The 22,345-nt window shown below is 41.9% G+C and overlaps 2 protein-coding genes and 1 long non-coding RNA gene across 3 annotated transcripts; all 3 read right to left on the bottom strand.

The window, feature by feature from the left end:
- Positions 1 to 10,150: 10,150 nt before the first annotated feature.
- On the bottom strand, positions 10,151 to 14,825 carry LOC109742004 (uncharacterized). Its single transcript, XM_073503570.1, has 5 exons — positions 14,798 to 14,825; positions 14,607 to 14,699; positions 13,790 to 14,507; positions 13,587 to 13,684; positions 10,151 to 13,500 (listed from the first exon to the last, which is right to left on the bottom strand). Exons 1-5 carry the CDS (start codon positions 14,823 to 14,825, stop codon positions 10,151 to 10,153), a joined length of 4,287 nt encoding a protein of 1,428 aa, XP_073359671.1.
- Positions 14,826 to 15,842: 1,017 nt separating this feature from the next.
- Positions 15,843 to 16,535, bottom strand: LOC141039153 (uncharacterized). The gene is made up of 3 exons (XR_012200153.1): positions 16,438 to 16,535; positions 16,062 to 16,325; positions 15,843 to 15,981 (listed from the first exon to the last, which is right to left on the bottom strand). It is a non-coding gene; the product is annotated as an uncharacterized lncRNA (long non-coding RNA).
- Positions 16,536 to 19,145: 2,610 nt separating this feature from the next.
- On the bottom strand, positions 19,146 to 19,631 carry LOC109742003 (uncharacterized). The gene has a single exon (XM_020301091.1). The coding sequence runs from the start codon at positions 19,629 to 19,631 to the stop codon at positions 19,146 to 19,148; it is 486 nt and encodes a 161-aa protein (XP_020156680.1).
- Between the last annotated feature and the right edge of the window lie 2,714 nt (positions 19,632 to 22,345).

Genomic DNA, 22,345 nt, shown 5'->3' with positions numbered 1-22,345 from the left:
ATCGCCTACCACTCCGCCGTCTTCCGGAACCCCCAGCACTTCCGCGGCAAGGTGAGACAGACGGCCCCTCCATGACGACAACAACAATAATTACCGTAGCATGCCTCTTTCTTGGTAATTAGTTGTTGCATTCAATTCAATTAGCCTACTAACTAATCTAGTCCATTATTAATTATTGCTCTTCCACTGTTTCGATATCTCTTGGTTTGCATTGGACAACTATGTGATGAAAACACATCACCAGTTTTGGTTCAATTTCTATGTATGCACATGATTCAAGTTTCTTCAATGAATGAATATGCAGCAGCATTTTTTGGTTCAAGCAATGTATAGATTCTGTTATTACCATTGGTCCTTTAAGTTTGTTTGTTTCAAGTGATTTGACTTATTACTGCTCTCATGGCCATAATTCTGCTCTATGGTTGTTTACACCTGCCCATGGCATGCTAATGTTTAAAGCCGCCTCTGCTCTCAGGCTAAAGCTATATGTAATATGGTTCAGATCGCCCATGGCGCGGACGAGACGGCGACGTCGGCAGGAGGGCACTTTGCAGCCCCTGGACTGAGGAGGATGGGCGCACATAGCCACCAAGCCCTCTGCTCCTCTTCTTCCAAGGCGAGCGATCAAGGGTCCCGAGCTCGACGAGTCCAGCCTGGCCACCACGACGCATTGCTCCCAGCAGGTAGCACGTCCCTCTCCCTCTCCTCACTCACCTGCTACTATGCTAATATTCCAGTGATTGCTATTTGTTAGCTAGCTAGTTAAACAACCTGCTTTTCTGCTAAATAAATGCCCCATTAGCTAGGTAGAGGCAGTGTGCTATGCATGTGGTTGTTTAGGTTCTTGCGTATGTAATGTAAAAGAAATGAAAATATAGGCTGATTCTACTGTAATGCATTATTAGTCTCAAAACCAAGTTCTTGCATAATCACCAACACATTATTGACTGGTTATTTGTGAGAATCTCACTAAATTGGGTATTTGGGTGCTATGATGTGCAGGTGTTGGATAAGATCAGGTTTGAGACCCTGACCAAGTCCTCGTGAACAACCTTGGTACCATTGCAAGGTTGGGCGAGAAGGATTTCATGGAGGCTGTAGCTGCTGGCATCGACGTGTCCATGATTGGTCAGTTTGGTGTCAGTTTCTACTCCGCTTACCTTGTTAATGAGTAGTATGTGTGGGAGTCCCAGGATGGTGGCTCCTTCACTGTGAGACATGATACTACTGGAGAGCCCCTTGGAAGGGGTACTAAGATAACCCTATACCTCAAGGACAATCAGGTACAGCAAAACACAAGTCTTGTCACTATTTACATGCTCATGCTAAATATGTTCTTGTGGGGCATTCAGAATTTCTATGAATGTACCGTTAAATTGAAATGTTGTTCATGTGTTGCTTTTGTTTCTATGCTCTGGGGTTGTAGATTGGAAGACTGTTTGATTGATGATGCTTAGTTTTAGGAGGGTTCTGCAGAGAGATTCAGGGATTTGTTTTGGTTAACACACTTCACGCCCATCTGAAACATCTTCGTTTTGAAGATGTTGAATATGCTCCTTGGAGAAGTCTTCTTCTACCGCTTGCCGTCTAAAATATTTTCTTTAGAATATAGTGCTTCTTAAGTTGACTTGTCACTGTAGCTGTGATATGAATTGTAGTGTCCAACTCATCCATTTCATATTTGTACATGGAACATGTATCTTTGAATCAAAGTTATCCTTAAAACCACATTTTTGTAACTGAGTCTTGGAATCAAAGTTATTGTTAAAATTTGAGCTCCTAAAATTCTCAGTTCGGTTTAAATATAGACCTTGCACGTGTTCTTGCTGTCACACGTCATTTTGTTTTCAACGTTCCTCATTACTTCTCAACTCTACCATTTGAACAGCAAGCGGAAGAGAAACCGAAGGAGTGCCAAGCAGCAGCAAAACGGCTCGACAAGGCTCTCTTGGTTAGTATGGTTCCATGAAATTTGTGAGTCGTGGCGCAACATACTTTTTTGGTCTTATCCCTGATTTGTGTTCTCTCACTGCCTAGGCAGGGTTTTGACTTTCCTGTATATGCCTATGCCATGGATAATTATAAGGTGAAGTCTGTTTGATTTCCTCACTGCCTGTAATCATGGTTTCAGTTTATCGGTATAAAGTTCTTACTATTGTTATTTACATGGCTTATGGTTAATTATATGGTTCCTGGTTATGCCCTGATTAGTCAGCACCATCTCTGCAATGGTTGTTGTTATGCCATCGTAATTCTGGTTATGCATGATTTTGGTAGGGTCTATTCTTAGTTTTGGAGTTAAATTATGCTACTGTTTACAACATGGCATTTGAGGCATAATTCTTTAACAAAGGCATGTGTATGTGTTGTGCAATGTGTATTGCATTCATTGACAGTGTATTGTATATTTGAGCAATTTGCTGTTTTATTTCTAAGCTGGCAATGGGAGCAGCATAATTGACTTGGCTTCTGAACAACTAATTACCAAGAAAGAGGCATGCTACGGTAATTACTGTTGTGGTCTTGTATACCCTCATAATTATTTGTTGTTGTCGTCATGTATAAATAGCCAGATTCTTTTTTGGTTTTTTCTATGGCGTCGATGAGCACAGTAGCTCGGAGGAGGCCACCATGGAGCTGATGCCACCTCGGCAAACAAAACCTGTGCATAACGAGAACGACGAGGCGAGCCAATACTACAGAGGAGCTGAACCATAGTGAGGTATTAATTTTAAGTAGCAATATTGGTTGCTAGCATAGGAAAGGTTTGACGTATCTGTCCACCTTTTAAAATATAAGTATCTAAATACTGAATAATGATTATAGTGCTTTAAGACAATCAGGTGCCGTTTGGCTTAGCATATAAGTGTCTAATTACTATATATAGGTATCTATCCACACTTTGCTTTAACAATCAGGCATCGTTTTCTTCATCTTGCTAGCTCCAGTTTGTTGCAGAGGAACTATAGTGATCTATGACCGGACTTCCTGTTGATTTAGTGATTTATGATTCCTACAAGTATATAGGAATATTTTAGCTCCATCATAGGAAAAATAATCTGAAATAGAGTTTCGGTGAACTTGAATATCATGGCGTGCACTTGCTTCATTTACCTAGTTAACAATAAAAAGGCCAAGTCTTTCATATTGAAATGGCATTTTTTTGTTCAACATGATATTGTGATTCTAGCCTCATTTAGTCTGTGTTGCAGGTTATGAAATTTACAGTTTAAAAATTAATATAGCAGCGATCCCCTTCCTATAGTAAAAATGCTTATCAGGAATCCTGATATTACAAAAATCCATCAATGGTTATGTAAAATACATAATATTCACTGTTGTTGGCATTTTCACAATTAGCTTGAATTTATCTCACTGCAATTCATTGCTCATGGCTTCTACTGGCTTTTCTGTTTTGAATGTTCTCTTTCTTTAGGAATCTGGCTATCTGGCTATTGTTTGGTGCTAACTGTTGTGGTAAGTCATATTATATCTTGTGTCAATAGTCTGTATAATTTTTTGCATCATTTGCACTCATACGCCTTTTTTTAATGATGGTAATATAGGGAGCGCATGTACGTGCAACTGTGGAATGATAACCCAAACCACCTCAATCAGAAAGGGGAGGCCAAAATATGATATGGTTTAGTACCAGTTGATTGAGCAACAGAAGGTAATGCCTATCTTAGTAATTCTAAGCTCATTTCCCCCCAATAAGTGTTCCTTTGTTACCTGTATTATAATTATTATTCAGTGAATTAAATCAGAAGCTACTTCTATCAAAAAGCAGTTTCCTTTCAATTGAGGCTATGATGGCAATCAATATTTTTGTAGTATACCTCAACCAAACATACTTTTGATAGTACACCTCAAGCAAACATAACAACTATTACAGTTTTAGAGAAAATAAAGATCCAGAATTGTTCATACCTAGAGGTACTCGCCTTCTTGATGCTCCTTGCTTACACAGAGTACTCCTTGGGAACTTCTCCTCCAGGTCTGGCTGTTGTGATGGACGAAAGAAGAGCAAGGAGGGGGAGGAGGGATGGCAGAGGAGGTTCACATATATAGGTAGGCCATGCGGAGGATAACTGGCTAGCAGATCATTGCTTAATCTAGCACTACCATATATACCTGTCCCCTGCACATCTATTTCCTTTTTCCATCAAAATCACACCTGTTAATAAATTAGGCATTGACGGATTTTACAGGATGTTAACATAAAATGGTAGGCCATGCAGAGGAAGGCTGGGTAGCACATGTCTTTGCTTTTTTCATATATATACTTATGTATGGTGCAGATATCTTTCCTTTTTTCATCAAACGCATAACTTTTAATAATATATTAGAAAAGAAGTCAGAAATCAAAACTTACTATAAAATTAGATTGTCCTTAATGTCCTATCCATACTTTAGATCATGATGATGTCAATTGTCATGCCTTAATGTTTTTTTGTGGTACTCATTTTTTCCCAAATGCTTATGTTCTTACACATAAGCTTCATGAACTTATCATTGATTAGCATGTATCAAAATAGAACATTCACGGCATGCACACTAACATATCTACTATTAACGTGGTTCTAGTTGTGTACTGTAGGGTACTGATCAATAAGAAAAACCATGCATATATCATTTATTTTACTCTATTCAGGAACAGATAAAAAATAATCAGCGTTTATTCGCTAGCTGGAATTTAAGGCAACGGCGAGAGAGGAAGATCAAGGACAACTTCAGGATTAAATAATATATGCAAGGTACGTGCCGTATGACCTTCATATGTTTATTTACTATTCTATAGCTGGAATGTGATTATTTCTGAAGAATAAAGTATACATCGTATCGTATAACAGTGCGTGTATGGATGAAGTTATACGATACGAGATTAGCTACAGCAAAAGAAAATTAACGACGTGCACAATAACGATGAAATATTAATGAATTTATTTGTTCACTTAAATAATTCACTGAAAAAAGATCAGGAAAGCACTACGTGCTAATCATGCATTTTAATTTGCATTGCAAAATTAGGCAGTGAGAACTGTTCATCGGCACAAAAGCTAGGGGTGTGGCACAATTGTAATCTAAATAATAGTCTAATAGGCTAAAATATGTGTATAAACAATTGCCAAAAGCTAGGGATCGCCGGCGCATTGTTTCCAATGATGGGCTCCATCGCTGATCGATACGCGTGAGTGATCGTTCACTGAGGTGTCTTGGCAATTAGGATGTCGATGCAGCATATATATAAACGGATATATTTTTAATGCTTTTTATTGCCTGCCAAATATATTAAGTCGTTTTTAAGACGTAGATGATTCTTTCTAATTATAAAAAAACGTGACGAGGGCGTATCAGATCTTTCTCCTTTTTTATAGTTGAATATTTTGTTCCTAAGGCATGACATATTTACAGTTTAATCTCAACGAATCGAAAAAAAATCAACCTTTGTATAAAACCAGATATCCCGAATTAAGTACGCGTACAAATAATACATACTGCCATAATGGCTACACTTAGAGTTGACAAGCAAAAACAAAACACACTTTAACAGAAATGATTGTTCTGTGTGAATACATTATTATTCCAAATGTAGATAAAAGGACCGAGGGAAACGAGCTTTTTATTGAGCTGTGTTGAAAAACAAAGTAATCTACTGTCCATTTTTCCTGGCTACAACTGCAGCATTGACGTATGATAGTGTTTCGTCAAGTGTCATTAAGCAGGCTTCGTGGATATCTACGAAAAAACAATTTGTTAGTACTAATAACATCGTAATACAGAAAAGAACAAAAAGCCATAAAAATCGAAATAGTTTATATAACTTACCTTGAAGATGATGAACATCATCATTAATGTTGGGGGAGAACAAGAATGTGCTCTCCCTCATAGTCTCCATGCACTTATCCCTCAGGTTTATCTGTATGTACGTAACTGCAATTTTCTCGAACAAATTTTCAGTGCTCTGCAAGTGGTACAAGTGACGACCAACATGCTCTTGACTTAGGCGTATAAACAGTATCTCCCGTCTGGAATGATAAAGATATGTTGATGGTAGGCAACTATCAAATATTACTAATCATATAAAACCTCAAGTACTGATTGGAATTTACCGAAAATTCATGATGCCTATCTCAACAAAATGGACCTGCCGTCTATATACTGAATCCCACCTATGTTGTATCCTACCAGCATAGACAAGAATACCAAGAACATCTGGAAAAAATTAAGTCTGGGTGAGACAAAATGTTAAATCGATAAATATGCAAAAACAAACTAAAAGATGTTGCACCGGTAATGGTTTTGTCCCGTAGCAAGGATATGGCACCAAGTTGTGGGAAAAATGGTGGACAGATTGTCGATGCAATACTGTGCACCGATGTCCTAACCATGGTTATAGCATTTAGTTCAATGACAAACTCCATGCATAGATACCAGAAGTGACCATCTAGCATTTCCGTGGGGTTTATCCCGACGCTACTGAAGTCATATGTTAGCCCGGTCTGCAGAATGGCGTTGAATCGATAAGCTTGGTTGCTGAAGGCAATTGCTTCAATCTTTGTTCCCTAGAAATATTTAAAAATTCAGATAACAAGACTTTAGAACACATGTGTATATACATTAAAAAAGGTTGCTATATTTAGTGATCACTAATCTCATACTTCCTGGTCCAGAAGTATGCAACGAAAGTATGGGTTTCCCATTGCATGCACCCTGATATGGGACTTCCACATCACCTTAGCTCGAATTATCCAACATCTTTGATAGATATGTTCCAACTGTACACTTTGAAAATTCAGGTACCTACATAAAATAATACAAAATGATGGGATAAACAAACGGTGATGTCAGATAAGCGTGCATGAAGATCTGTACACTTGCCTGTTCATTGGAGGGATGGTAGGCAGAGGCATGATGGGATCCGGTGGATTCGCCATCACCCTCCTCGAGGGCCTCGAGCTGTACGATATCACCATGGTCAGGGAGCTAATGGATGAAGTGTTAAAGAAAGATAGAGGGGCGCACGGGCACGGGTAGTGGCATTTATATATATAGTCCAAGGGGCCCACACGTGGGAAAATCAAAATTCTTTCAATATTTGCATGTGGCCATCTAGCGAAAAAAAACCTCTACTATCGAAACTATTATAAATAGTAAGTTATGAGAGTTCTTTGGCAACAAAAAATTTATTGCTAAAACTTTTTGAATCAATTAATTATTTATAGATATTTCAGATTCTTAATCTGATCGAAATCATGTCAATTATCTCACCAGTATCATTGTTTCCTTTTCGCCTGTGAATCCGCTATATTCAATATAACAAACTGCGGGAATATAATGATGACTTCAGATTTTTAGTTAGGAACGCAATAATTGGATATATCAAAATAATTAAGGTGATAGTGCGTTAAGGTAAGTGTAGTCACGCAATTAATATATTACCATGGATTCGCCAATATTTCGTCGATTAAATATATTACCATTAATTACCAACATGTAATCAATTTCAAAAATCGATTATTTACTCAGCTTTTATTATACTATATGTTTTTTTAAATCCCAACATATTTGATTTTATAACATGTGATGAGACGTCGTTCTGTTACTTTGCAACGACTATTTTACGGGCATTTTAAAATAGTAACAAAAAATTAAATCGAAGTTATTAGCAATAGTAATAATTTGTTCAGTCGGTCTTTGATGGCTTGATTCGTTGGTCGTGGTTGCATGCACAATTGAGTATGCGCGTGAAAAGCTAACTTCGATCTGTTTTTTAATTAGCGTCTCTTTTTTAATTTGATTCTGTGTGATCAGTGTAGTAACAGCCGCACTTTCAAAACCAGCATGCTTAATTGAGAAGCATGTGCGTTTTGTGACGTAAGTTAGTTAATATAGCACAAACGCAGTAAATGCCATTTGTAATAAAAAGAATATTTCGATGAAAGTACGGATTACAGCATTTGTACCGCGTATTCATATAAGAAAAAGAAAAAAATAGCATGTTCGGCGACAAAGCTCAAAGGGAAGATCAAAAACAGAGAGTAAGAAAGCAAGCATGAAACAATATCTGTTCTTTATTCATACTTTCATAGTTTGACTCCAAATCGATTACAATGCAAAATGCTCTTAAGGAGCGTTGAAACATAAAACATAAAAAGTTGTAAAGAATATTGTATAACTCCTCATGATTGCTCCTTTCAAGGCATTTCCGTCTTCTTGTCGCATGTTTGCATGTGCTTCACAACCATATGTTCCAACTGATTGATCTTCTTTATGAGAGTTTGCATCAGCTTGTTGCTCTCCTTGGTTGCCTGCAGAATTTGATCGTTGCTAGTACCCCAACCGTCCCCCAAACCTTCTTTCCTATCGTCTTTCGTAACGGGATATCTACTACTAATAGGCAGGTTAATAGGCTCGACGTGATTATGCATCCTAAGCCTTTTTGACTTTGGTGTGTTACCCTTACCAAAGGGACGCATCGGCGTAGCGCCGTCATGATCTTCCAGTTCACCGAAATCTTCACTTTCTTCTTCCTGCCAACGAATATCCTCAACAGCATCATCGCTGAAGCGAATTGAACTATTGGATGACGCCATGTGAGAGGAGGATGGAGAGGTCTGGTAAGGTCGCTGGAACGGTTGATCTATATATAAGCGTTTCTAGGAAGCTCTGAATACGAAATCGGTAAACAAATCGGCCGATTTGGTCACAATCAAATATTAATTAATGGGATCAATTTTGTGATTCGGTGAGTAGAACCTACTATATTATTACAAGACAAAAAGATAACCTGTCTTAAGATTTCATGTGTGATAAACCGATTAGGAATTTTTTTAAAAGGAAGCAAATAAAATAGTTAACATGCACGTATTGTACATTTTTCAAAAACACTTCTAAAATTTCCTTATACACGGGATTTTTTTAAAACTATGTTGAATACTGTTTTCTTCAAATGCATTAACACTTCATTCAAGTTTGTGCCAGCTGTAACATTTACTTACATTTCCTTGTTCAAACAGGAAAGAGAACATCAAAAAATAAACATGAATTAGGGAAATAAATAAAAAGAAACCTATTGAGATCAGCTTACAACTCTTTCTTGCATTTCATGTGTAATACCTCATGTATATCAAAAAATATAATTGGACTACAAATCATTCAGTCCAACACAGCATTGCAAAAGATCATATTTATTATTCTTTTTCATCACAACAATCTGTATAACATACATACGTACATATGAGAAATAGTAGTAGAAGTACACGCTCCCATAGCTAGGAAACAACATAAATTTGTGTATTTATGCGTATGCATTAGCAGCAACGGTATTACACACATGCACTATCTGTTTATGCATTAGCAGAAGTAACACATCAGCGGCATCATTCGTTAAGAAAAATTACGCTTGTAGAAAATCTATATCAGCGATGATGGTGTATACATACAAATATTTTAGGTCTGAACTATTACAGATGCACAATAAATTCATGATGGTAAATGAACCAATGCAAGAAAATAATATGTAACCTGAACTGAACTGTTAAATAATTAGTTTAGATACGTGAAAGTATCAAGTATTCTAATTTTTTTCCAAATATTGTACACTTCAGCAATCAGACATGTCAGTTGTCACATTTTTTCAAAGTCGCACGGGCATATAAACTTATTCGCATGTACGCAGGCTAGCTTTTTATTATTTATTTGTAGTACATATGCAAAATATATATTCACAAGCTTCACAAACTTCCCTCCTGCGTGTGTTGGTCTTATAATTCAGACCAATCAGAATATTATAGTTCTGACCTAGCAGATGATTGTAGAGGATCATAAGGACGTCCATAAACTTACATTCAAACATACTATCAAAATACCAAAATAATAAGAACAGATATGTTAATTTGCCGTAATACAATAGTTTCATTGGATGTTCGAGGTCTTTATCCTGCCAATCACTATATCTGAATCACATATTACACATGAAAAAGTACGCTTGTAGAAAATCTATATCAGCGATGATGTTGTATACATCCAAATATAAAAATACCAAATAAAAAATATATGTAAAAGAAACGAAATTCAGCATATCTTGACCATCGCAAGAGTAAATGCTCTGTCATTACTAAACCTGCCAGTCTATTAAGACCGAACTTCAGCCTGTAAGGACTTCCTTGTAGACGATGTTCTTCATCGAGGTCAGTAAGGACATAGTCGGTCTTTTTCGCTTCTTTGGATTGTCCTTTAGCTTGTTGGCCTTCTCCTTCGGCTTCTCCTTCTGAATGAGTATCTTTATGTTTCTCTTCGCGGTGGCTCGAGACAAAGCAACATAGAGCTGACCATGAGAGAACACGGGATTGGGTAGGTAGACACCAACTATCGGTATGGTCTGCCCTTGAGCCTTGTTAATGGTCATAGCAAAGCTAAGCCTTATAGGAAATTGCTTTCTCTTAAACTTGAACGGAAACATGTCGTTTTCAGATGGGCAGAGAGGTATTCGAGGAAGGAAGACCATCCTGCCAGCGTGTTGACCAATCACGATTTCTGCATCAATGGTGTTCCTCTCAAAACCTCTTACAACAAGCCTAGTGCCGTTACACAGTCCATTAGCTGGATCAATGTTCCTTAGAAGTATGACAGGGCAGTTCAGCTTTAGCTTGAGTGCATGCGGAGGAAGACCATTAGGAGTCAATCCATTAAGAAACTCCTGAGCGTAGTAGCCATATGGGTCGTCCTCTGCAATGTCAAAGCTATGGTAGATTACTTCATCTCCATGAAAATGGTCTATCATGCGGATGTTTATCTTGTCGACATTGTCGTTTGTCGTGGAAAGGATTGCTCGAGATGTCATGTAATTGGAATCAGACATGTTGTCATCTAGACTCGGAAACACGTGGTCAATAAGTTTCTCCAGGTAGTCAACCTCGCCTGTAGACGGCAGACAAATATCTTCAGGGAGTAGTATGTTGCCTTGATCGTCTACATCCTCAGTGCCATTGGCGACCCTTAGCAAGTAATCTGCAAACCACGTGTCATTATGAGCCCTCATGTTGGTGATGAGCCGAAGCTGCCGCATACACTTCCACAGATGAGAACTTCGGAGGGTTGCATCAATTATCTGGCCCCGCGACCCCCTTCTGATAACCGGAAGCACCCGCCGAAAGTCCCCACCAAAAACAACAGTCTTTCCTCCAAAGGGCCGGTCATGTATTCCCATGATGTCGCGCATGCTGTTGTCCAATGCCTCTACCGCTTGTCGCTTCGTCATGCTGGCCTCGTCCCATATTATCAATGAGGCCATCCTTAGGAGCTTGGCAGTCCCACTCTGCTTGGTGAAGCTGCACGAGGCTCCATCATCGCAACTCAATGGGATCTTGAACCTCGAGTGGGCAGTCCTGCCGCCAGGCATGATAGAAGCGGCGACGCCCGACGTCGCGGTAGCGATATCAATCTTGCCTTGGCTCCTCACCTTGGCAAGCATCGCCCTGTATAGGAAGGTCTTCCCTGTACCTCCAGGGCCATCAACAAAGAATACACCCCCATCACCGCGTTCAACAGCCGTTAGTATCTCGTCGTATGCGGCCCTTTGTTCCAAGTTCAGCGAAGATACCAACTTAGTGTCATCCATGTCAAACTCAACGGTTGTTTCCTCGATGACCTCTCTTGCCTCGCCCTCGGTTGGGTCAAACGCATCATCTATGCTCGGAAGAGCGAAATCAACAATATCTTTACCCATGGACTGCAACATACCCCTAATGTCTAGCAACACCATCTGCTCCACCTCATCAGGGGACGTGCGTGATCGACGATAGTCATCTGACATAGGCTCGAGGTGCCTATCCCATAAACCACGCACGTTGCCTGGCTCGCAGTGCACCAAGATGGTTGCGAAGAGCCTCCTAAGAGAACATGGCATCGCCCACTGCTCAGCCTCAGTAAGACAGTCGTCGAGCGTGTTGTCTGCCTCGATGAGTCCCAACCTTTCAGCAGCCTCTCTAAAGCTCCCACATAGCACGCCGTCCACGGTGAGCAAGTCGTCAAAGGATGTTTTGCCCGTAACATGGTTTAGCAACACACGCAGATAGTATCGGTCCCCCTCGGCAGGATTGGCAGACACGATGCGACCTATTTGAAAACGCTCGACCCGCGGCTTCCAAAACTTCTTTTTCTTCTGCCACGTGAAGCTTCCGGGAAAATCCTTGTACAATATATTTCTAGCCCGAGGGTGTTCCTGGTTAGCCTTGAAATACTCCGTTAACATGGATTTTGAAATATTTTCTGAGGCGACAACATTTTTCAAGTCAGCCTGGGCATTGAATGCGACCCTGTGCATATTCGGGAGATGAAGAGGCAACTGCAAGACAGGAGGGTAGTTGGCGCAAAGTGGAAAGCCAAATATCCTCCACATAGCCTCCGGAGGGGTGATCCACCTTGCGTCAACGTATCTCTTGATCTCATCAATGTTACCATCGGCGTCGGGCTGGTCGATGCTGAAAGAAGCCTTATCATGGCCCTTGTAAATGTACTTGTAAAGATATTTGACGGCCTTTATGCTCGAGCAGACCTCAACGTTGATGTGGCAATTGAACATCCGCAGAAGGTATGGGTTATAAGGCACAACCCATCTGTTGTCCAACATCTTCCCTCGGACCTTAGCACGCCTACCATCGTCTCTACGTCGATAAACTGGGTACGAGTCCTTCCCCTGTGCTGTGTTTTCATTGAACGACCGCGGGTATCTGCACTTGCATCCGTTTTCTTGCATGCAAACATTCTTCGGGTTTAGAGCACCGCATGGTCCGTGCATCATATGTTTTACCACCATTGCATACAATTCCGGATACTTATGCTTGTCTGGGAGCTCTGCGGAAATGAGTCGGTCATACTGCTCGGGGACGATAAGCTTATATGTTGAGTCCATGATCAACAGAAAATGTGCGTGTGGGAGGCCCCTTTTTTGAAACTCGACAACATATACATATGCGACAACAACACCCAGGATGTGCTTCTTGAACAACATGTCCTTCATAGCCTCTAGTTTGCCAAAGAACACGCGAGCCACAATATCAGGTCGGTCTTGCGCCGTCTGACCAGGCAGCAACTCATTCGTTATCTCTTCCCATTTTGGATTGCAATTCATGGTCAAGAAGATGTCAGGCTTCCCGTATGTATGTACAATTGCCATGACATCCATATGCCTCTTCTTCATGTCGCGGTCGCCACCAGGGTATGTTCTAGGGAGAACTATTCTTACCCCAACAGCGCTTGCTCGTGTCTCCCCCGATGTGATCGCATCAACAACTCCTTTATACAAGTCGGCACGAATCTGCGTCTGGTTCTTCCTGTACCACCTTAACCGACAACTTTCAATCTTGACGTACATGTCGACGGCCCATTGCTGCAAGAGGCGTGCTCCACAGAGTATGGGATTAAAGATCGCAGGCCGTGTCTGCAGCATGTAACAGTAGTAGTCTCTAACAGAGACGCACAACCTGCTGTTGCCCTCTGCACATGATTGAGTACCATCAAAATGAGGATATAATCGACAAACAAAATATTATTTGTAGCAAAATGGGACGCAGACGGCATACCTGCATCCTCATCATCATCATGGACCAGTTGAGGATTTAGTACAACCTCCAAAGGAACATTACGTTTAGGTAGCTTCGGATGCCAACCTAGTTCTCCCCTTGGATAGAATAGGGGATAAGACAAAGGGTCATATGCTCCGGAGGTCACACGTATACTGTGCCTTTCGTTGTTATTACCACAAAGTGTTATCCTCCGGTCAAACCTTTTTGCTAGGTCGTTGCCCTCAACCCAAATTGCAGCGACCTCAGATGACAACGGTCTGTTATATCTTCTTTGGTCAAGCCTTTTATCGGTGTTTAGGTCTATCCTGTAATCATCGAGGTTGTCCTTGTGTGCACCCAAACTCCTAAATTGCTGGGAGTACGGGTTTTCTTTGAGTATGTCTACTAACTTCTTCACGACATCTTGGTCTAATTGCTTGGTGGCCGCCTTACGATGAGTGATGGTTGGGTCATCATCATAGAAGTATAACTGCAGATGCTCAGGACGGGAGCTAGGCCCGAACGAATGCACATTGTGGTAGATGGTGCCGTGTGCCCGGAATGTGTACACCCCAGACTTCATGTTTGTGTAGTTCTCATCAAGGCTGACGCCAAGGGTTGTGAAGGTGAAATGCCCGTTGAAGAAGCGTATGTTTTCCCGAAAATGTCTAGAATCTGCATCCATGCTTGACCATAGCCTCATCAGCTCTGGGATTGGCTCAGGTTGTTTAAGTTCGAACTGGCCATTGCGACAGCAGAAGCCGTCAGTCTCACACACAATTTTTTTTGCCTTGCAGTGTTTGCAGTTTGCGTCGAGCTTCAGGATGTGAGTCGTGTCTGGGATGTTTGTGTAGACAAAGTCTAATGGATCAACCTCGCTAGGTATAGCAGACGACATGATCGCTTCCTCTTCATCCTCCACGGTGTCATTATCGTATCCTACGTGCATTTGTTGAAACATGATGTTCAAAACATTATTAACTACTAACTATAATTATGATAAAGCCCCACAAATTCATAGATTATAGTTGACCATACCTTCGTCGCGAAACATGTAGTACTCCTCATCCATAAAGTCGGATGGTGTCGTCTCATCGCCAGTGATGCAATCTCGGAACCCATCGATTTCGTCTGCATTATCTCCATGGCGAATGTGACAATAGACAACATCATGTCAGATGAGGGTTGGTGAGAATGAGCACAACAAGGTGACAATAGAATTATCATACCATTGGTACCAACAATGAAATTCGGCATGATTGTCGTCGGGTCGCCATCAGATGAATCACCTTCGGCGGCCCGAGAGAGGGGTGTTGCGCGGGATAAGTTTGCTAGGTCTGGACGTGGGAGTGCGAGGGATTCTTTGCACGGGGTGTGCTTCTTTGCCGCATAAGTTGCCTTTCTTTTTGCACTTAACTCCCCCTTCTCTTTGCTGCATGCCCTCCATTCTCGCAGCGTGGTATTTTTTTCTTCAAGATCGATAGTTCCGTGCTCTAGATGTTTCCGATATGTTGCTCGCCTCCGCGCGTTTGTTTGCTCCATTTGATCAGGAGTTAAGCAAGTTCTGCGTTGCTTACCACGCTACTTCCTAGGTAGTTGGTTATCATGAATGACAGCTGTACTGATTGTATTGGTATGAGGCAATACCGCCTCATCTTGTGACAATGACGTATAGCTGGACCTATTTGGGTCGGCTGGTTATACAACAGTGTAAAACGCTAATCAGTACTGCATTAATTGATCATTGATACAAAAGGTACCAGCATATTATGTAGGTCATATCAGCTGACTCCTTCCGTCCATTTTCACAAGGTATTAATGTCTAATCAAAAGTCAAATGAGAGGACGATAAAACAATGAGTTTGATAAGCTTGTTTTCCAAGATAACTTATTAAACACTTGTATCCAGAAACATTAGGAATATATATACTATCAAGAGGCAGCTGAATCAAAAAGCATTCTAACCTGATATTGTAAGGGCAGGAAGGTTATCATCTTTGTGCTTCACGGTAGCTCACCCTTGAGCCTTGATCTGGCTATTTTTGTCGGCAAGGAGCATAGGGTGTGCTTGTACCCCATTAGTGATATCACCGAGAGCGCTCCGTGGAACATTTTGCATACCTGCAATATGGTTGCAGGTGTCATACTCACGGATTCTCAGATAATAATCATACTGTTATGAACAAAGGGAGTATATTCAATAGACGTTTGGCCTGTAATATAGAAATAGTCATACCCGACATGTCAACGGCAAGCATATTTTGATGGAGATGCTTGCCGGCGGCGTCATTATATTTTCTTCGATAACCATCTACCAACGGAGCTTTCATCTGTTCCTTGTTAATGTCAGCATTTTCCTTGTTCTTAAGATACGTTGCCCGCCTCCGCGCATTTATTAGCTCTTTCTTGTCATCTAGTAATAGATGTATGAAGGTGTGAGAGTAGTGAATGCAGGAATGTACATTGTTTTGATTTAAAATCAAACAATCATACCAGATATTGAAAGGTCAGGTTGACTTCCATGCTGTACTTTTTCTGCTTCCTCCTCTTTTTTCCTCCGATAAGCAGCTCGCCTCTTGGCGTTTATCTGCTCCCTTTTTTCATCAGACAAGATAACTTTCTTAGATGGTTTGGAGACACGCACGACAGATCCTGTAGTCATGTGCTTGGATGTTGAACCGGATTGTGGTAAAACTTGAGGAGTTGCATTGATGTTTACGTGATTTCCTCCATACATATGAGTCAAATCTAGAGCCTCTGGAACAAAACCAAACCAAAATGATAATGTACTTAGTATGTTAATGAACATCTGCAACACAACCTCTATAAGATAGATACGGTTCACAACGAAAGACGAATCTTGTAATACCGTTTACACTTTGTGCTACGGCTGCGGCTAACTCGTCAGTGAGACAACTGAGAGACACAAACGTTGATGAGGTTGCCGGGTTGCCCGCTTGATGTAAAAATAACCGATAGTGGTCATAACGGGTCAGTTTAGTGCTATCCGAAGAGTAGAGAGTACTGATTATGTTTTATACTAACCTGAGTCCAGTTCGGAAGGCCGCGGTACACATGTGACATCACCATCAGTGGGTTGAGGAACAACAACAACTGCGGTCTGTTCAGTGATGGACTGATCTGAAATTGGTTCATACAAGTAAATAGACGGTCTAATAATAGATGCAGCAAGCTGTGAGAGTAGTCAAAGCAGGAATGCACATTGTTTTCATTAAAAATCAAACAATTATACCAGATGTTGAAAGGTAAGCTTGACTTTCATGCTCAAGTTTCTTTGCTTCCTCCTCTTTCTTCTGCCGATAATTAGCTCGCCTCTTGGCGTTTATCTGCTCCCTTTTTTCATCAGATAAGATACCTTTTTTAGTTTGTTTGGTGACATTCTGGAAAGATCATGTAGTCATGTGCTCGGATGTTGAAATGGTTTGGGATAAATCTTGAGCAGTTGACATAGTGTACAGGTGTATTCCTCCATCAATAGGAGACACATCAAGAACATCTGGAACAAAACAAAAGCTAAATGTTATTGTTCTTAGACTGTTCTTGAATGTCTGCAACACAACCTCTATAAGCATGATAAATAACCGAGATTGCCGGGTCTCCTTTTCAATATGTTTTTTGCTCACCTGAGTTCAGATCAGGAGGCCACTGAACACATGTGATATCACCATCAGTGGGTTGGGGAACAACCGGGTCTGCGGTCTGTTCAGGTATCGAGTGGCCTGGAGCATGGTTCATACAAGTAACTGAGATTGAAGTCACGAACTTAAGGGAATAAAATGATGAGTACTCTATCCGCACAGCCTCATACCTGGACTAATAGGGTGATTATCAACAACGTTTGTCCCAGCCATCTGATATCCTACACCTTCAGTACCCACAAGTTCATTATCCGGAAGAACCGTTTGTCCAGACGGTTCAAGTGTCAGCCCATCTGAGTGTCATTCATACAAGTAAGCGAGATCAATTCGATAAATAAATAGTATTAAATCATGGTAAATTGACAATCCAACTGTCATAAATGGGGTACTCAGGTTGTTCTCACCATCATTTGTCCAATCCAAATTATCTGAAACAACGTCATTTAAGGAAATCACAATCGGGATATAGCTTGACATGTGCGGCAAGTTTTTTAGTCAAAGATTTACCTCTAGGTACACCTGACGCTGTTGTATGTTCCGCAGATTTGTTTTGTGGATTCCCCATACTTACCTACAAGCAAAGATTTCATACTATTAACAATGGCTTGTGAACTGAAGTTGTCTACCATCTTAATGATCTTATTTTGTTATGTTTCATACTGAAGTTGTCTACCGTCAATCATTTATTTTGTTATCCCCTTCTGGACGCGCCCAGGATCCAATTCCTGGCCTCCGTATTGGGAGGTTTTATGTAAATAGACTGATTCTTAATTGTCATGTTTCATGCATTTTCGTTCGTGAACTTGGAGACAACTTGGAGACTATGCTTATTGGACAGGCTGCTTCTTGGCAGTGCAAAGTAAGCAGAACAAGCCACACAACCAAGCAATCAAAGTAAGTAAAAGCAGCACAATCAGTTATGCAAACATGTACAGCAACTAAACATGTTCAGCAACATGCATAAACAGCTCCTAAGCTATTCTGTTGCAAATTTCAGAAATGGTGCCTGGCATACCATGGTCCAGGAAAGGAGGTCGTCTGCTTGATGTATATGTAATCTAAGATTGCCGACGTTGAGCATTCCAAGTAAGCACAAGCAACCAACTCAAATATGCAATTTCATAACTGCTGTTTGGCCTACCATGCTCCAGCAAAGATAGTCATAAACGAGTATAAACTTGAGATTCTGTATGTATTTTCTGTACATAGGTAATGTACGATTATTGAGTATAAACCTGCAATACGTACAGCAGAAGTTGGATGTTGGGCGCGTCCAGAAGGGGATCACGGCGTCACGTAGACGGGATCGCGGCCCCGTCTCCTAAAGCGATCCCACACCAGATCGCTTCGCGTCTCCTGAAGCGATCCCACAGTAGATCGCCGCCTCCTGAGATGTTTTTTTGTATGGCCTTCAGCATGAAATATTCAGTATGAAATAATGTGTATGAACTTGCATTACGTAGCACTGAAAGGGGAGCAGCGCCGGTTGAGACCCTGTGGGTGGTCAGAAGGTGGCCGCCGTCGGATCGGGGTCGTGATCGCCGGCGAACACGACACGCGGGATCGCGGCCCCGTGTCCTCGCCCGATCCAACGGCAGACCGCCGCCTCCTGCAAGTGCGACGGCGAAGGGATGGATCCGCCGCGGCGCGGCACAGGGATGGATCCGCCGCGGTCTGGGCGTAGGGGTGGTTCGGGCGTGCGATCGGGCGGCGGCGGAGATCGATCTGCTGTGTCGGGCGGCGGCGGAGATCGATCAGCTGTGTGAACGAGGGATCGATCCCAGGGGTTTTGTTTGCACCGGTTTTTTTCGATCGAGTAAGGCAGAGGTGGTGCGATGACGAAAAAAAACGGCGGTGGGAGTATGACGAAAATAAACCAGCGAAAATTAACCGCGCGGACTATTCACCAAGTCGTCCGTTAGAAGTAGAGATTAGCCAACTCAGGATCAGCCTTCAATAGATGATCCACAATATCCTCATTTCCTACGCGGACAGCATCGTGCAAGGCTGTTTCCTTATGCACATTCTCCTTTCTCAAGAGCTCGTGCAACCTGTTGCAACTTTCAGCAAGTTCAACGAGGCAAGAGAGCATTTGGAAGTAACCAGCTCTGGTGACACAATGCAAGGGTGTGTCACCCTTTTTATTTGCCACAAACAGGAGGTCTTCGTCCCTTTTGCAGATGATAGTAGCACACTCTAAGAAGTTCTTGCTGTCCCCGTTGCTCGCAACCGCGTGTAGTGCCGTGTCTCCCTTGGCAGTGACGCCCTTGAGAAGCAAGGCAGCCGTGGGTGAAGCAGACTGACCAACGACATTTTCTACGTCTTCAGAAGGTTTTCCTGTGGTGCTGCTGCTTGCAGGGTATCCCACTAGCAAGTCAAGAAATACCTGAGTAGGCTGGATCATTGGGGCTGCTTTTTGGTCTTCCTTGCTGAAAAGATAATTCAGTGCCGTCCAGGAGCCGAAACTTGCCGATGCCAGCAGCAAGGGATTTATAGGCACCGGCTTCCTATTTCAGGGTCCTCTTGTGAGCTTGTCGTTTTCTCTGTCGGGAACGAACGTCCCTTGCTGCGCTGCGGCGATATACTCCTGAAGCTTCGCGACGGGTATTCGCAGTTGCTCGCTCGTCCAAACGTACTTCCCTATTTCAGAGTCCAACGATCCCCAGCCCCGAAGAACCAAGTCCTTGAACGGTCTGGCCAGTGCAATGTCTCTGGTTCGACCCCTTTATCAAGCAGGTCATTCTCAGCCTTCTCCACAACGGCCGGGCTTTGAGGTAGCCACCTGACCCCTTGTGATGATAATGCTCGTTCTTTGCAGCATTTTTCTTGTTTGTCGCTGACATCTTCTTACTCTTGTCCGATGTCTTGTGGACCACAAATGCACCCCAGTGATCTCTTATCTTCTTGTATCGGCCGGTGAATTCTGAAGTCTTGTCTTTGTCGACAAACGTTGATTTCAGCTCATTCTTCCACCTCCTGAATAGATCCGCCATCTTCTTAAGAGCATGAGCCTTGACCAATGGCTCTATAACTGGCTTCTCTGGATCCTCCTCTGGCGGTAGGGTGAAGTTTGCCTTCAGCTCGGTCCAAAGATCATCTTTCTGCCTATCGTTGACATAAGACACCTGAGGGTCTTCGTTCTTAGGCTTATACCATTGGTGGATGCTGATCGGGATCATGTCCCTAACAAGAACCCCGCACTGAGCAGAAAATGATTACTTGGTCCGGATGGGTTCAATCGGTTGGCCATCACGCGCGATTGCTGTGATCATGAACCTTTTAATCCTGGCGTAACCTTTTCTTCGGGCCTCATCTCGTTACCGAAGTTTAGCTTGATCCGGAGGGCTAGAAAAGAAGAAAGAAAAGAGTTAATATGTGTACAAAACACCACACACAAAATTTCCATAACATATATAGGTTCTGAACAAACACATGCTGATGAATGATTATTAGTCACAAAGCTTAACAGGCCACTTCATTTTGTTCTAGCTCATCACATGTTTGATACTTTTAGACTCTAGCCATCAACGGTTCTGGAGCTTCTGTGCAATTGCGGCCCAACCGAAGATAATTATGAAGGGCCAGAGTTCCTGGAGTAGTAGGCAAACAATAATCTTTGCTAACCACTTTAGAGCCCAAATTGGTCCGATCCGAAGATAATAAAGGTCGTGCAAGAAGACCCAACTTTAGTCATGCAACATATCAAGCTGTTGTCATGCAACATATCATTTGGTCTGCTCAGGTATGGCAGGAGTGTTATTCTGGTATGCCCTACCACTTACCGCCTGCATAGCGTCATATTTTATCTATCTTGGATTTGTAGACCCGTGACGTCCTACGGTTGATAGACTGCCTCCACATTTAACACAAAGTAGTGAACGTGTCTCTGCTTGCGTTCGTTATCGCCCGCCCACGTGTCGCCCACGCTTGCGATGCCGAGGCTGCTAGCACTTCAGGACACTAGTAGAAAAATGGCTTATTGTCCCGGTTCGTGAGGGCCTTTTGTCCCGGTTTTTGAACCGGGACTAAAGGGTCGTTACTAATGCCCTAACCCTTTAGTCCCGGTTCTTACATGAACCGGGACAGATGGGCCTCCACGTGGCCGCTGTGCCCAGCCCAGGCCGGGGGGCCTTTGGTCCCGGTTGGTGACACCAACCGGGACCAATAGGCATCCACGAGTCAGCATCTGGCTGGAGCTGAGGTTTTTGTTTTTTTTGAAATGGGCTGATTTAGGGGGTTAATTTAGGTTGTTATTAGGTAGCTATTAGAGAGAAGTGTCCTCTTTTATATCTCCGTGCTTGGTTTACCAACGCTACGTACTGCTATGCCTAAACATGGCTTAGATTGAAGTGAAGGCAACATGTGGTGCATGTCGAAAGTAATACTAATCCTAACTTGATCAAGTTTGGATTGTACTACTTTCGACATGCACCACATGCATGTTGCCTTCACTTCAATCCAATCCATGTTCATTTCACCCGCTGATATATAATAACTTTTCATGCGCGCATCATGCATCATCATATATAATAACAAGTCCTACTAATCATCATCATACAACTTCTACTCGTTATTAATAACCAGTCATACGATCATCATCCTCATAGTCATCGAACCAACTCTACTTAATTGTTCTTAGCACATGATCATCAGTATTAGGTAGGACCGAAATACCCTCTTTAAGATAAAATAGCATAAAACAATATAGACCCTGACTCTCCATTATGGAGAATGGAGATAATCCTGTCTCCAATTCTTGCGCTTCGCTTCTTTTTGCTTCCAAGAACCTCCTTGCGACTGTCCATACATTTTCTCCATTCTTTGATTTGCATGTCTCCATTTCTTTTAGAAATCCGGTATGGATAGTTGAGATTCGTAGGATGACCTGGTTGTATGTTCAAAACATCAAGCCTACCATTCTGATACATCAAATGAGGCACACAATCCTCTGGGATTATCTGTTGAAAAACATAGTAATAACTTCATAGTTAGCAATGATGTACTAGTTTTAGAAGTATGCAAAAGATGCACGGATGTCGTAATAATAGTAAGAAATCTTACCAGGGTATCTCCATAGTAGTTACCGTAGTTCAACACGTGCACTAGTGGCACGTATTG

Source organism: Aegilops tauschii, chromosome 1, assembly GCF_002575655.3.
Source record: "Aegilops tauschii subsp. strangulata cultivar AL8/78 chromosome 1, Aet v6.0, whole genome shotgun sequence".
Lineage (NCBI taxonomy): Eukaryota > Viridiplantae > Streptophyta > Magnoliopsida > Poales > Poaceae > Aegilops > Aegilops tauschii.
Note: the sequence above shows the minus strand (reverse complement) of the source record. Positions and strands in the feature narration are given on the sequence as shown.